Genomic DNA, 13,409 nt, shown 5'->3' with positions numbered 1-13,409 from the left:
GTATTCATGAGCTATGGGGCTTGATTCCTGGAGCAGCTTATTTCATAGTTTTCCTCAGACTCTAAAACTTTTCATGTTTCAGAGTTGAAATATTTGTATCACTACGTTCTGAATTCAATACTGCTTATGGATAACATGTCTAAACCACTGCAAGAACATCATATTATAATCAGCATGGTAATTATCATTATTATTATTATTATTATTATTATCATCATCGTATCATTATCAATATTAGATTCTGGAATTTATGATAATCTTCTATTATTATTATACAGTGTCTCTCAAATTGATTATACACACTTTGAAATACTATTTCACGCCAAGACAATGGAAAGCATGGAAACAAGTTCATTTGCTTATAAACAAACATGGCGGTGCAAATATCGTTCGATGAACGTAAGTGAATACTGTAATGTTATTGAAAAGTGGAGAATGTTGTTGAGGTTCAACGAGGTTGGAGGGTTGAATTTGGAACACAGCTACCAACAAGGTTTTCTATCACAAGAATCCGAGACAAGTTTGAAGTCGACGGAACGGTGCAAGGTGTGTTGAAAGAGCGGTGCGGAAGAAAGAGAAGCTCCACCAATAACGAGAGTGTTGATGTAGTCATGCAGGCTTTTGCACAATCCCCAAAGAAGTTATTGAGGCAATGTTCTCGTGAGATTTGTATCAGCAAATCAGTGTTCATTGAATTTTTCGTGCGAGCTCAAAAATGAAAGCCTTACATTTATACACTTGTACACTCACTAAATGAGGACGACCCAGAGATGGATAGGATGAAGAGGAAGTTCTGCGGGGTTCCTGCCTCACTCTCCGGATTTAACATCTCCAGACTTCTATCTATGGGGAGCTCTAAAGGACACAGTGTACGCCATAAAAACCACGAACACTGGAGGGACTGACAGTTCAGATTGAACGTGCCTGTAATGATATTCCATTAGCAACAATCCTGTTGGTATGTCGCTCTATTGTACGTCGTTGTTGAGAGTGTACTGAGGCGAAAAGGGGCAATTTTGAACATGTATGGGCTTAAGTACAAAACCGCAAAAATCGTATTTCTGTCTCATCTCGTTGCTGAGAAACAGTGTTTCAAAATGTGTATACATCAATTTGGGACACAGAATACTTACTCCTTCATAAATCTAGATCATGATATGCCCCTTGCAGAAATATTTATTTTAATGATAATACTTTAATAAAATTCATAAGATTTACTGATAATATGGCGTTGATGGCAGAAGAGGAGATGATACTAAGGAGCTAAATGACAGCTGTGAGCAGTATGGAATGAAAAAGACGAAGACTATGTTTGTCGGAAGAAATATAAAGAAGGTAAATTTGCGAATAATGAGGCAGTAGAGCAAGTTGACAGCTTCAAATACTCGGGGTATATATAAGGGGAAACATGAGCTGCTTTCAGGAAGTCAAAAGGAGAACACAATGGCAAAGTAAGCTTTAAAAAGAAAAAGGAACTAAGGAAGAGACTAGTGAAGCGCTTTGTATGGAGAGTGGCATTGTATGGAGCAGAAACATGGACATTACGATCAAGTGCAGAGAAGCGACTAGAAGCATTTGAAATGTGAATATGGAGAAGAATGGAGCGTATGAAATGGAGAGACAGAATAAGAAATGAAGCTGTGTTGAAAAGAGTGGGTGAAGAAAGAATGATGCTGAAACTGATTAGGAAGAGGAAAAGTAATTGGTTGTGTCACTGACAAGAAGAAACTGCTTACTGACGGATGCACTGGAAGGAACGGTGAACGGGAGAAGAGTTGAGGGCAGAAGAATATTATATCAGATGATGATAGACAACATTAGATATATGGATCATATGCGGAGACTAAGAGGAAGGCAGAAAATAGGAAAGATTGGAGAGCGCTGGGTTTGCAGTGAAATACATGTTATTTGGCAGAACGCTATGTATGTATAATAACAATTTAGTTAAAATTATATAAAGTATAATTAGCTTATACCGGAAAAAGTCAAGCTTGTACCCGGGAATGTTATTGGAAAGGAAAAATTAAAAATATACTCATTAAGTATAATATTTGAAAATATGTACAAATATTCACAGCGTATATAGGTCTACGAAACGAAATAAGATTAATTATAATATAGAAATGGAAGCAATATTTATAAGAGTCCATTTTTTCTTTAAAATAAAAGTTTGCAAAACTAATTTGTACACTTACTATTTCACATACCAAAAATCATTCATTAATGTTATAATAATTGTATATTCTTGAGCCGAAATTAGAGCTCATACCTTAGAACAGAATCGGTACCTATTATTATACTTGAAGTCAAAGAGCATACTTCTTGTAGAATAAACATGATAATTGGCGGGAACTTAATTTTTTGTATTATTGTGATGTACCGAAGTACGCATGATATTTCCGTGCAGGAATTCTGCATTACCATATGATGAAGGATGGGCGAAGCGGAGAAAAATTCTTTCCGACACCGGGACTCGATCCCGGGTTCTCAGCTCTACGAGGTGACGCTTTATCCACTAAGCCACACCGGATTCCAATTCCGATGCCGGATTCAATCCTCTCAGTTTAAGTTCCACCTCTTAGTTTCCCTTTAGTGGCCAGCCCCCATGCACTGTGTCACAGACGTGTGACAGTGGCACAATGTCCAACACACTATGTGCAGATGTGCACTCATTAAGAGTGACCAAGTGGCCGGGATCCGTAATGAGTGTAATGAATTAAAATTTAAGACTCTGATTACACATAGTATACATACCGCTAATTCACAAAAAAAGTCTAAAAAAAAATTAAAATTCTTATCCTAGGATAACATTTTTAAGAAGAGTAGATATAAACATACATAAATCACAAATATACTGTACATATTCTGTAGACAAGATATTTAAGAAATAGGCCACATAAAGATGATAATAATGAAGTTAATAATAATAATATTAGTAATAATAGAGTGAAAAAAAGGAGATGATTTTGAGATTGGTGATTGGTTAACACTGTTTTACTCAGTAAGTACTATCCGTATGGTTCGGAAGTTTACTCTTATCGTTCGAGAAACTCATAATGAGTGATCAATTCCTTTGTAGTTTTTCAATAAAATGTACTCTTCTTTCATATGAAATAAAAAATATTAACACGTATTGTGGTGAACGGGAGAAAAGTTCATGGCAGAAGTAATACCAGATTATAGACTAGGGGCTAAGGGGAAGGCAGAAATTAAAAAAGATTGTAGAATGCTGGGTTTGTATTCAAAGATCTGCCCTTGGGCAGAAAACTATGAATAAATGAACACGTATCGTTATTTCCTTTCATTAGAATGTGACTGTGTGACTACCTGAGTTTGTGCATGTATTCATAGGTCAGCCGGTGATGTTGCCAAACTACGTAGATTTTCTAATTAATCACGCACTAAATTACGCAGCGCATAATATACTTTTTTATTTATTTTAATGTATGCTATTGTTCCCTTCAATCTGCACAGTTACATCACTTCTACTCTGTAAATTAACCGTTTCTAATTTTTCAGTTCTAATTTAATTTTGTAGTGGCTGTTTTTCCAGGAAAGCCATGACTTCGAATTTGGTGTGAGAAATGTTAATATGGTGGTAATAATCACTATTAGCAACTCCACGCAGCCTTCGTTTAAACCAGAGGTCTCCAAAAAGCGTATCGTATTTCGCGCTCTCGATGCTACCCGCCGAACACAGTGTGCTGTAAGAGTAGAGAAGGGGGTGAGACTCTTACCTCAACAGATGGAAGCGATCAGTGGGGGATCGCGGCAACAGTCTGTTTAAGTTTACAAATAATAACATCAAAAAAATAAGAAATATCATACGTTTGTTATTATTTTGACATACTATGAAGCTGGAGCCCCGTCTGTTGCTATTGACACAAGCCATTGCAAATTCAACCTCTTCTGTTCTATGGTGCCTTTCAGTGCCTGGAAAAGATCTTCTCCAGTTGTATTTTGTAATTACATCTAGAAGACATTCAGACACATTAAAATGTTCATTAACTCCTCGAATGAAAATGGCTGGGTGAGCTTTGTCATTTCTATCAGTGCTTTCGTCCAATGCAAGTGAGTAAGCTACAAACTGGTTAGTTGTAGTTTCAACTTCAGATTCAATTATTACATTTACAATCTTGAAATTCCTTCTCTGAACTGTAATTGGAAACAATTTAATTTTCTTACACTTTGACTTTGTTCTGGACACAGTATTTTAATAACGTCCCGTATGCACGATTTTACAAATGAGGCTTTTGTAAAGCGCTCCATTGATTTTCCAATATTCCAAGCTACAACATAGCTAGCAAGAAGCTTTTTTTGTTTGAGAAAGGGATACGTGTGTGATTTTTGTGTTTGTATTTTCTTGTTTTATATTTTATCAAAATATTTGTAGGCCTACGCATTTCACCTAAAATTAAACGAAATACTATAGGCCTATTTTGTCATGCGGAACTGAGTGTAAACGTATTGTAATATACTGATTATTATGTATAATCAACAGTTATACAGATAGTCCCAAAATAAATTATTTTCACATGTAATTGTATGCCTGTAATTGTATGATATTCTTTGTGAGGAATCGAGTATTGTCGTCCCATGTTGAATTTTAACACACCCTTAAGAATTTTCAAACAAATTAAGCATTTCACATTCTCCCCACTAACATACAAAAATTTCTCTTCCTATTCATTCTTGAATGTACTCCGTACATGATTAGAAGACATTGTGAAACGGTGGAACACTCCGACCAACACAGTGACAATGGCAGTCCGCCACTGCTCTTCGTTTGCGCATAAACATTGAGTACAGTACAGGTGGAGATGGGTGAGGCGGAGCGAGCTCATTACGTACTGGCCTCGGTTCCGTTCAGAGGCTTACTCGCGAGTAGGCTTTTGGAGACGTCTGGTTTAAACTAAACTACTGTGCTGTACTTCAGATGTAATTATTCTTGGTGCTGGAAAACGAGATCAAATAGAAGTTCAGACAATCGAAGAATGTTTCATGTTCTCAGTTTGTGTTGGAACTCAGCTGCGAATGAAATTCTTTGCAATCTGCTATCAGAAGTCTAGGCCAAATGGAATGAGGAGTGAACGAGAGAAAATTGTCTGAAAACGGACTCGAATCTTACAATACAGGGTGTCTCTAAATTAGACCTACAAAATTAGGGAGCAGATAGATAACCTTCGTGGAAGCATATTTTGTTAAGGAACCCATGATCTGCGACGCTTCGTTTCAGTGCAAGAAGGAATTACAGGTCTGGATAAAGTAAGCAGGTATGTGCAAATAACAAGAGATTCTGTGTCACATGATTCTGTATGTTAATCCAAACAAAGAAAAACTACATACAGAAAAACGAAATCAACGACGCAGTAAATTGTATTGAACATTACAACAGAATGAGTGCAGTACAAGTACTAAACAACGTAGACGAATAACGCGGATAACAAGAGGTCATATCAATGGAACTAAACAAACGTGCTGTAATCGATACTAAATGATACTGGGCTCCGGACGTAAACAAATCGAGTGATAGTAGTAATTACACACCCCTCTTGGACTGAAGAGAGTGATTATCCGTTCCCGCCTTCTTGCAATGAAACGAAGCGTCGCAGCCCAGGTTATCTGCTCCCTAAATTTGTCGGTCTAATTTAGAGACATCCTGTATATTAGATTGTAAAATTTTTAAAACTGATCCTTGAGGTATGACGACTCTTAGGGTCACGTTTTACGGTTATCGAACTCAAAGAATGGACCGTACTTACCTTGTTTACAGCGTAATATAGGTGAATAGTGAGGACTTACATTCGAGTGACGGGTAGGTCATTTTTTTTATCTCATTGACAACGAATTTTAAATAAAAGATTTACCACTCTTGAATTCTCACCTACCTAGAAGACTTCATCTACAAATATTATGTATTCCAAACTTAATATGTGTTTTGTAGTGCCTATATCAGAGTCCCGTGCCGTAACTGCATAGTTCAAGTGGGACGATCTGGGCTGTATGAACGCTATTTCGAGATTTTAGGAAAATAAATTTTCTCATGAAATTTCGGCGAATTTTTCGGGGTACTCCCGTTCCCCTCTTTATTCAAGTAACACATTACACATCTCTCTCAATTCCTCTAGAATCTGCAACAGTTAAAATTACCTCGGATAAAGTCTTAGAGGTACACTGCCCTGAGGATTTAGTAGAATGCGTTTGAGTCTAAAGAAAGCAGAAAACAGCACAACGTGGTCTGTTGTTATGACGAGAATCCAAGCCCTCGTATACCGGTAAGGCAACATGTCACAAACACGTTCACGTCTGAGTATTTCTGGCAAAGTAACAATTATTATGATGTACTGAAAAACATGTGATATTTCCGTGCAGGAATTCTGCGTAACCATATGATGAAGGATGGATAGAAGAGAAAAAAATTCTCTCCGGTACCGTTACTCGAACCCGGGTTTTCAGCTCTACGTGCTGACGCTTTATTCACTAAGCCACACCGGATTCCAGTTCCGACGCTGGATTGAATCCTGTCAGTTTAAGCTTTACCTCTCAGTTTTCCCTTTGGTGGCCTGCCCTCATGTACTGTGTCACAGAATATGTGACAGTGGCACAATGTCCAACGCACTATGTACAGAGATGCACTCACTACTAGTGACTAAGTGACTGGGATCCGTTGGGATGAGCACCGTCTTGATTCACAAAGTGATTATTTACGCATATTATATTATTATGATGTACCGTTATGATACTTTCATGCAGGAATTCTGCGTCACCATCCATCCTTCATCATACAAAGAAGAATGTATGCACCTAAAAGTTATTTCTCAACCCTTAAAATATTCATAAATGATTGACTGATGGTAACGCTTTAAAAATTACATCAAATTGCGGCTATTTTTTTTTTTTTTTGCGTACGTAGCCTAAATTATTAAGAATTAGCATATTTGCAGTATAATGCATTTTCCATGCCTTCAAGTCCTGACAGCTCGGTGATGGGAAGGAGAAGTAGCAGGTGTAATGGGTAGAACTCCGGAGTACAGATAGGAGCGAGCAGTCAGGAAAGAAATTCAGTGCAGCTTAACTGTACTGGAAACACACCGCTCTACCGCACGCGTGACATCAGATCGCTCTTAATGCAAGCGACTGACTAACTCGAACATCCCTTGGCGTAAATTAATGGACTCGCCTGACCCAGGCGCACATTGTCGGCGACTGTCAGAACTAAATAATCATGCTGTACAAGTTCTGAAATACCATCTCGTTATCACCAATTTTATATACATCAAATATAGCGATGTTAAATAACCAAGTGAAAAAGTGTCAATTTTGACTTATCGCACGTCTTAGAGCCTCAATGCAGAGGTAAATTCTACGGAATGCAATGAATGAATGACATGAATATTTTTAGGAACTAAAAAGCTATTCATATTAACTTACTAAACAACAACTGAAAGTCCCTATTACTATTACTAAAGTAACAATTATTCAACTGTAACAATTACTAGAGCCACAGAAATTACTAATAGGTCTACTACAACTAAAACTACCACCACTATTACAACTGCAGTGCATTCTACCCCCTGCGGCTGGCCAGCAAGCGCGGAGTATTAGTTAGCGACGTGTATCAATTCTCAAGCTTATCCTACTCATTTATTGTTATCACTTGAGTCCTAACCTTGGTACAAAAGATGCTGAAAGTGGTGTCCATCTGCAATGATGCATTCTTGACATCTTCTGATAAAATTTCCATTCACACGCTGAAGTTCTTCTGAGGCGTTTTTTTAAGCGCTTCAGTAAAGCAAACTGATTGTTGAAACAACGCAATTATGTCAGCTGACTGCAAAATGATGGACAGCTGTTGAGTGATTCTTAAGCACGGTGGCAGCACATTGGTAGGCTATATTATTGCTGCTCCGCGTGCTTGCTGTTCATCGCCCGGCAGCAGGGGGAAGCGAACGCACTGTATAACTAATACTACTACTACTAGCACTTCTACTACTGCTACTTGAACTACTACTATTACTACTACTACCTGCACTACTACTACCATTTGTACAATTATTAGCACCACCACCACCACCACCACCACCACCACCACCACCACCACCACCACCACCACTACTACTACTACTTGAACTACTACTACCTGCACTACTACTACCATTTGTACAATTATTAGCACCACCACTACTACTACTGCTACTACTACTACTTGAACAACTACTACTACTACTACCTGCACTACTACTACCACTACCTGCACTACTACTACTACCATTTGTACAATTATTAGCACCACCACCACTACTACTACTACTACTACTACTACTACCTGCACTACTACTACCATTTGTACAATTATTAGCACCACCACTGCTACTACTACTACTACTACTACCATTTGTAAAATTATTAGCACCACCACTACTACTACTTGAACTACTACTACTACTACTACTACTACTACTACTACTACTTGAACTACTACTACTACTTGAACTACTACTACTAGTACTACCATTTGTACAATTATTAGCACCACCACTACTACTACTACTACTAGCACTTCTAGTCCACACCTGTGAAGTAACGGCTATTGCTTCTGTGCCGTGAAACCAGGCGGCCCAGGTTCGATTCTCTACCGGGAAAAGTTACCTGGTTGAGGTTTTTTCCGGGGTTTTCCCTCAACCCAATGAGAGCAAATGCTGGGTAACTTTCGGTGCTGGACCCCGGACTCATTTCACCTGCATTATCACCTTCATCCCATTCAGACGCTAAATAACCTAAGATGTTGATAAAGCGTCGTAAAATAACCTACTAGCACTTCTACTATATTAATGATATAATTTATTTTTTGAATGGGATATTATTAGTTTTAATTCCGGATCTGTTAGTATAACATTTTTATTTGATTGAATGTCTTTAATTTTTATAGGTTTTGTTTTATTTCTTCTTTAGTTATTTTGTATAGTGATAACTACTATTACTACTACTAGTCCACACCTGTGGAGTAACGGTCAGCGCGTCTGGCTGCGAAACTAGGTGGCCCGGGTTCGATTCCCGGTCGGGACAAGTTACCTGGTTGAGGTTTTTCCGGGGTTTTCCCTCAACCCATTACGAGAAAATGCTGGGTAACTTTCGATGCTGGACCCCGGACTCATTTCACCGGCATTATTACCTTCATTTCATTCAGACGCTAAATAACCTAGATGTTGATAAAGCGTCGTAAAATAACCCAATAAAATAAAACATACTACTACTTGCACTAATATTACTACTTGCACTAGTACTACTACTACTACTACTATCTACTCTTACTGCTGCTACTCATTATTGTAACAACAATGTAGCAGGTTATGAACTTAAAGAACGCAGACTGTTTTGATAAGGGTAGAAGATAACTGAATTTCTGTCAAAATAATCTTATTATTTTCACTTCTGACTGCAGTTGTGCTCGAGTCAAGCTGTATATAATATACAATGCGCAATGTAATTTAGCATCTGTAATACAGTACAAAACTTTGCAGGCAGTGTATCAGAGGACGTGTGATACATTAGGGAGTCATGTCTTTACGAACACAGTTTGACCATGGTTATAAAATTATGTGCGACAACAGAATGAGGAATGCATGTCGCAGAGCGCGGCGGGACTTGTGACCTGGTCACGTATCTTGTTCCCAGCTCCCGAGGTGATGATAGTGGACGAGGAAGGTCGCCCTCTGCACGACAAGTACTACGAGGCGGAGAGCACCATCCAGCTGTCGTGCATCGTGCGTCACGTCGCCATGACGTCATCAGTCGTATCCTGGTTGCATGGCGATCGGATGCTCAACTACGATACCACGAGAGGCGGTATCAGGTAAGCACGCAAAATTTTAACTATGTAGGACCGCTACGTCGACACGCTCTGTGACTTCCCGAAGACCTGAGAGGAAGAAGCCTGCGGATGTGTCAATATTAAGAACCTCACTTAAAACATAGCATCTCAGCGCCATTCATTTTATATGTCAAAATATTCGTATTTGTATACAATAATCATCAACATCGACATCACCATAATTACCACCACTAACATCAACATCATTTATATAGAGTGTAAGGGTGTGCCGTCCTTTTCACAGTCGTCGGGGACGGTTTACAGGATCAAAAAATGTCCGTACAACTTAGGGTCAAAACTTCATAGTTTTCCCAGAAAAAAAATATTTGTTCTCTTATTTTATTTGCGTTAAACTGCTTATATCGTTAGTAAAATTACGAAAACAATTACATCAGTAGGTATATCTAGCAAAGAGTTAATATTAGTTAAAATAAATATTTGTGTGTTCTATTAAGGCCCATTCACAATGAAAATTAAACATAAACATAACATAAGCATAAAACCTTGTGTCCATGTTATTTAATGAAAGCATTCACAATGAATTACATAAGCATAAACTTAATCTTAATCATAAGACGTTAACATGAAAGTTTGCAAACTCCAAACTTTCATGCTTATGTTTATGCGATTTGGGAACAGTACGCAAGCGGAAAGCGTGTTTTCACTTTTTGTTTAACATCTCATGCGCTTTGCCTACAGGCAATATTTTGATCTATTGGCCGTGATGATAGCTAGGCGCGCAACATGGAATCATATGACGAATAGTTGATTATTTTACATCTCCGTTTCTTTGATTTAAAGTATTGAAAGCCATATACTGATGCCATTGCAGTTATTAGAAACATAAATTGAATAGCTACATCGTCAGTCATTGTGCAATTCTCCATTTTTATGTAATAGATTCTGTAGTTTTGTTGATTCGGTATGTTTGTTTCCACACACGTGTTATGTTAACGTTATATTTAATTTTCATTGTGAATGGGCCTTGGCTACTTAAGTTTGTGGCATATGTTTCTGTATTTATGTTAATGTTTATGTTATGTTTAATTTTCATTGTGAATGAGCCTTTACATTTTTGTGAAATTAAATGAAAATGCATGCTTAAATTTGTTAATATTCTGGCGTGAGAAACGTTGCAACGTTCAGCAGGCAGTACTCAGCACAGACATAATTACGAGTCAGTTGAGTTCAAGCTCCCTGTCCATAGGTCTACTGCCAAGCGGATGACAGTTCGGTACAGGGTATTCGATAAACAACTTACAATGTCACTCAGAGTTTAGGAATATCATGGGTATGTTATTAATTTATGAAGAAAATCGTCGTAATTCAAGATGTACCATCAACGTTTTTCTCAAAGAAGGTTACCCAATCGGCGAACTTTTGTAGCAGTTTCTCAATGATTATTAAAAACTAGAAGTCTCTTACCCCGTTTCGAGAATCACACAACCAGAAATTTGTTTAAACAGGATACTGCTTTACGGATGCGGGTAGGATTAAAATATTGCATTAAAAAAAGTTGGTGTGATTTTGTGCAGAAAACCATTATTGTTTATTCTTTAGACGTACAATTAAAAATGCAGCAATATTGTTACATAAAATATAAATTTACCATAATGTTCTATTAATGAGACAGAAAGTATGTATTTGCTGCTCGTTTTATGTAAACAATAGTGTTGTCATGGTCGCTCCTGCATTAGAACAGAGCATCTGTTTTGTACCGGTATGTATGCACCCGCTTGAGCTGTACTGTGTACCCCCTTCACCCCGCTTGAGCTGTACTGTGTACTTCTAAACCCCTTCCTCCCCGCTTGAGCTGTACTGTGTACTTCTAAACTCCCTCCTCCCCATGCAGCAACGTTGCAAAACGTCTATTTTTGTAACCTTTAATAATTAGTTAAATATTGCAATTAGAAAAAAATTGTAAGGACATTTTTTCTTCCTTATGACATCAATAATCATCATTTAAAATAATGCCACTTAGACCTCGTACACTATGTATTATGATTTAGGCCATTAGACTTTACTATCCACATCAGCTTAAGAGGGTAGACGGGTGAAATTTTGGCCATTTTCAGTCAGAAATCGCATTTCAGTTTTCTTTCTATCTTTTTCTTTCATTTTTTTTTGTGAAAAAAAAAGGAAGTAAAATCTCTTATTTATAAGTTGAGAACGTTTCAGTTCTCTGCGGAGCTTGGAAGCATAAAAATAACGCCATATTTAAAAGGCTGCATCCTTTAACTTGAATTCCATGCAAACTTTACAGACTGTTTTCTCACACTTTTATTTCAGCACATTTCGTCATGTTCAAAGTGTAAAGGTTTCTTACAATTTTGGTACTAGCACGTTCTATTGTATTGTCGTTAACGAAACATAATTTTTTTGATGAACTAAATACTTTCGAAATTAAACAATAATACATATTTATGCAAATCTAGTCTTTCAGGTAAAGCTTCCTGTAAAGCAGATTTGAATAATTTCAAGGGAAAAATTGTTCCGGGGCCGGGTATCGATCCCGGGACCTCTGGTTGAACGTACCAGCGGTGTCGGGTGGAGTTCCCGGGTAGCTCAGTTGGCAGAGCGCTGGTACGTTCAACCAGAGGTCCCGGGATCGATACCCGGCCCCGGAACTATTTTTCCCTTGAAATTATTCAATACATATTTAGTTTTTTTTTTTTTTTTCTTTGTTGATAACTGTATAGCATCTATTAGGTGCTTTGTGGTTGTGCTAACAGATGGAGTTATTTGTCAACAATGTGACGCCGAAACGTGTGTTCAGGTTACTGCCCAGCGACAGTCCTGATGTATTTTTATATTTGTGATGATTGGTTAATATTAACCGGGCACATTCACAATCACACTCACATTCATACAAATTTCCAGACTCTAGATACCCAGGGTATTCTTCTTCAAGAAAAATTCACCGAGAGCCGAGCCCGGGAATCGAACCGGGACCTCCTGATCTGTAAGCCAGCATGCTGACCAACAGACCACGGAGGCAGTCACATATTTAGTGGACACCAAAAATTTAAATATTGAAGTAGCATTATCTTAAAAGAAATTCTTTCAATTTAGGAATGCAGATTTAAAATTCTGAACTCTTAGTTCTTTTCTAACCTTGTAGGCCTGAAAGAAAATTTAAAAAGAAAGAATCACATGCATGAAACTTAAATTTTGTAAGAGGATATAGAGTTTGAAAGCATGCAATTATTTTAAATTTGAATAACTCAAAACTCATTCATCTGATAATTATAAAACTTACATCCTAAAATATAAATTTCATGTATCACCCCCCCTAAAGCTGGTCACTACATGTCCTTTATTCTCCAACACTTCGCCTTCTTTTCGGTTTATAAGAGTATTTTTAAAAAACGTATTGGTTCCATCCCGATCGCATTTTCATGCCACCTTCTTGTATAATTTTCTGTTATTTCCATAAGACTGGGCGTACTTAATTCCTCCGTAAAAACTGCATTTCATCTTTGATGAAACAGGCCATATCCTGCCACCGCGATGGCTACCGTCGGCATTTAGGATTTTT

General features: G+C 37.7%; 1 protein-coding gene across 2 annotated transcripts in view; it reads left to right on the top strand.

The window, feature by feature from the left end:
• Positions 1–13,409, top strand: part of dpr20 (defective proboscis extension response 20) — a 300,341-nt gene that overhangs the window by 144,416 nt on the left and 142,516 nt on the right. For both annotated transcript variants that reach the window (XM_069817401.1, XM_069817400.1), the window contains exon 4: positions 9,676–9,853. In XM_069817401.1, coding sequence (XP_069673502.1) covers positions 9,676–9,853 — 178 coding nt within the window. The remainder of the gene's footprint in view (positions 1–9,675; positions 9,854–13,409) is intronic.

Source organism: Periplaneta americana, chromosome 17 (genome assembly GCF_040183065.1).
Source record: "Periplaneta americana isolate PAMFEO1 chromosome 17, P.americana_PAMFEO1_priV1, whole genome shotgun sequence".
NCBI classification, from domain to species: Eukaryota; Metazoa; Arthropoda; class Insecta; order Blattodea; family Blattidae; genus Periplaneta; species Periplaneta americana.
The sequence above is the reverse complement of the archived record's forward strand: the minus strand, read 5'-3'. Positions and strand labels throughout refer to the sequence as shown.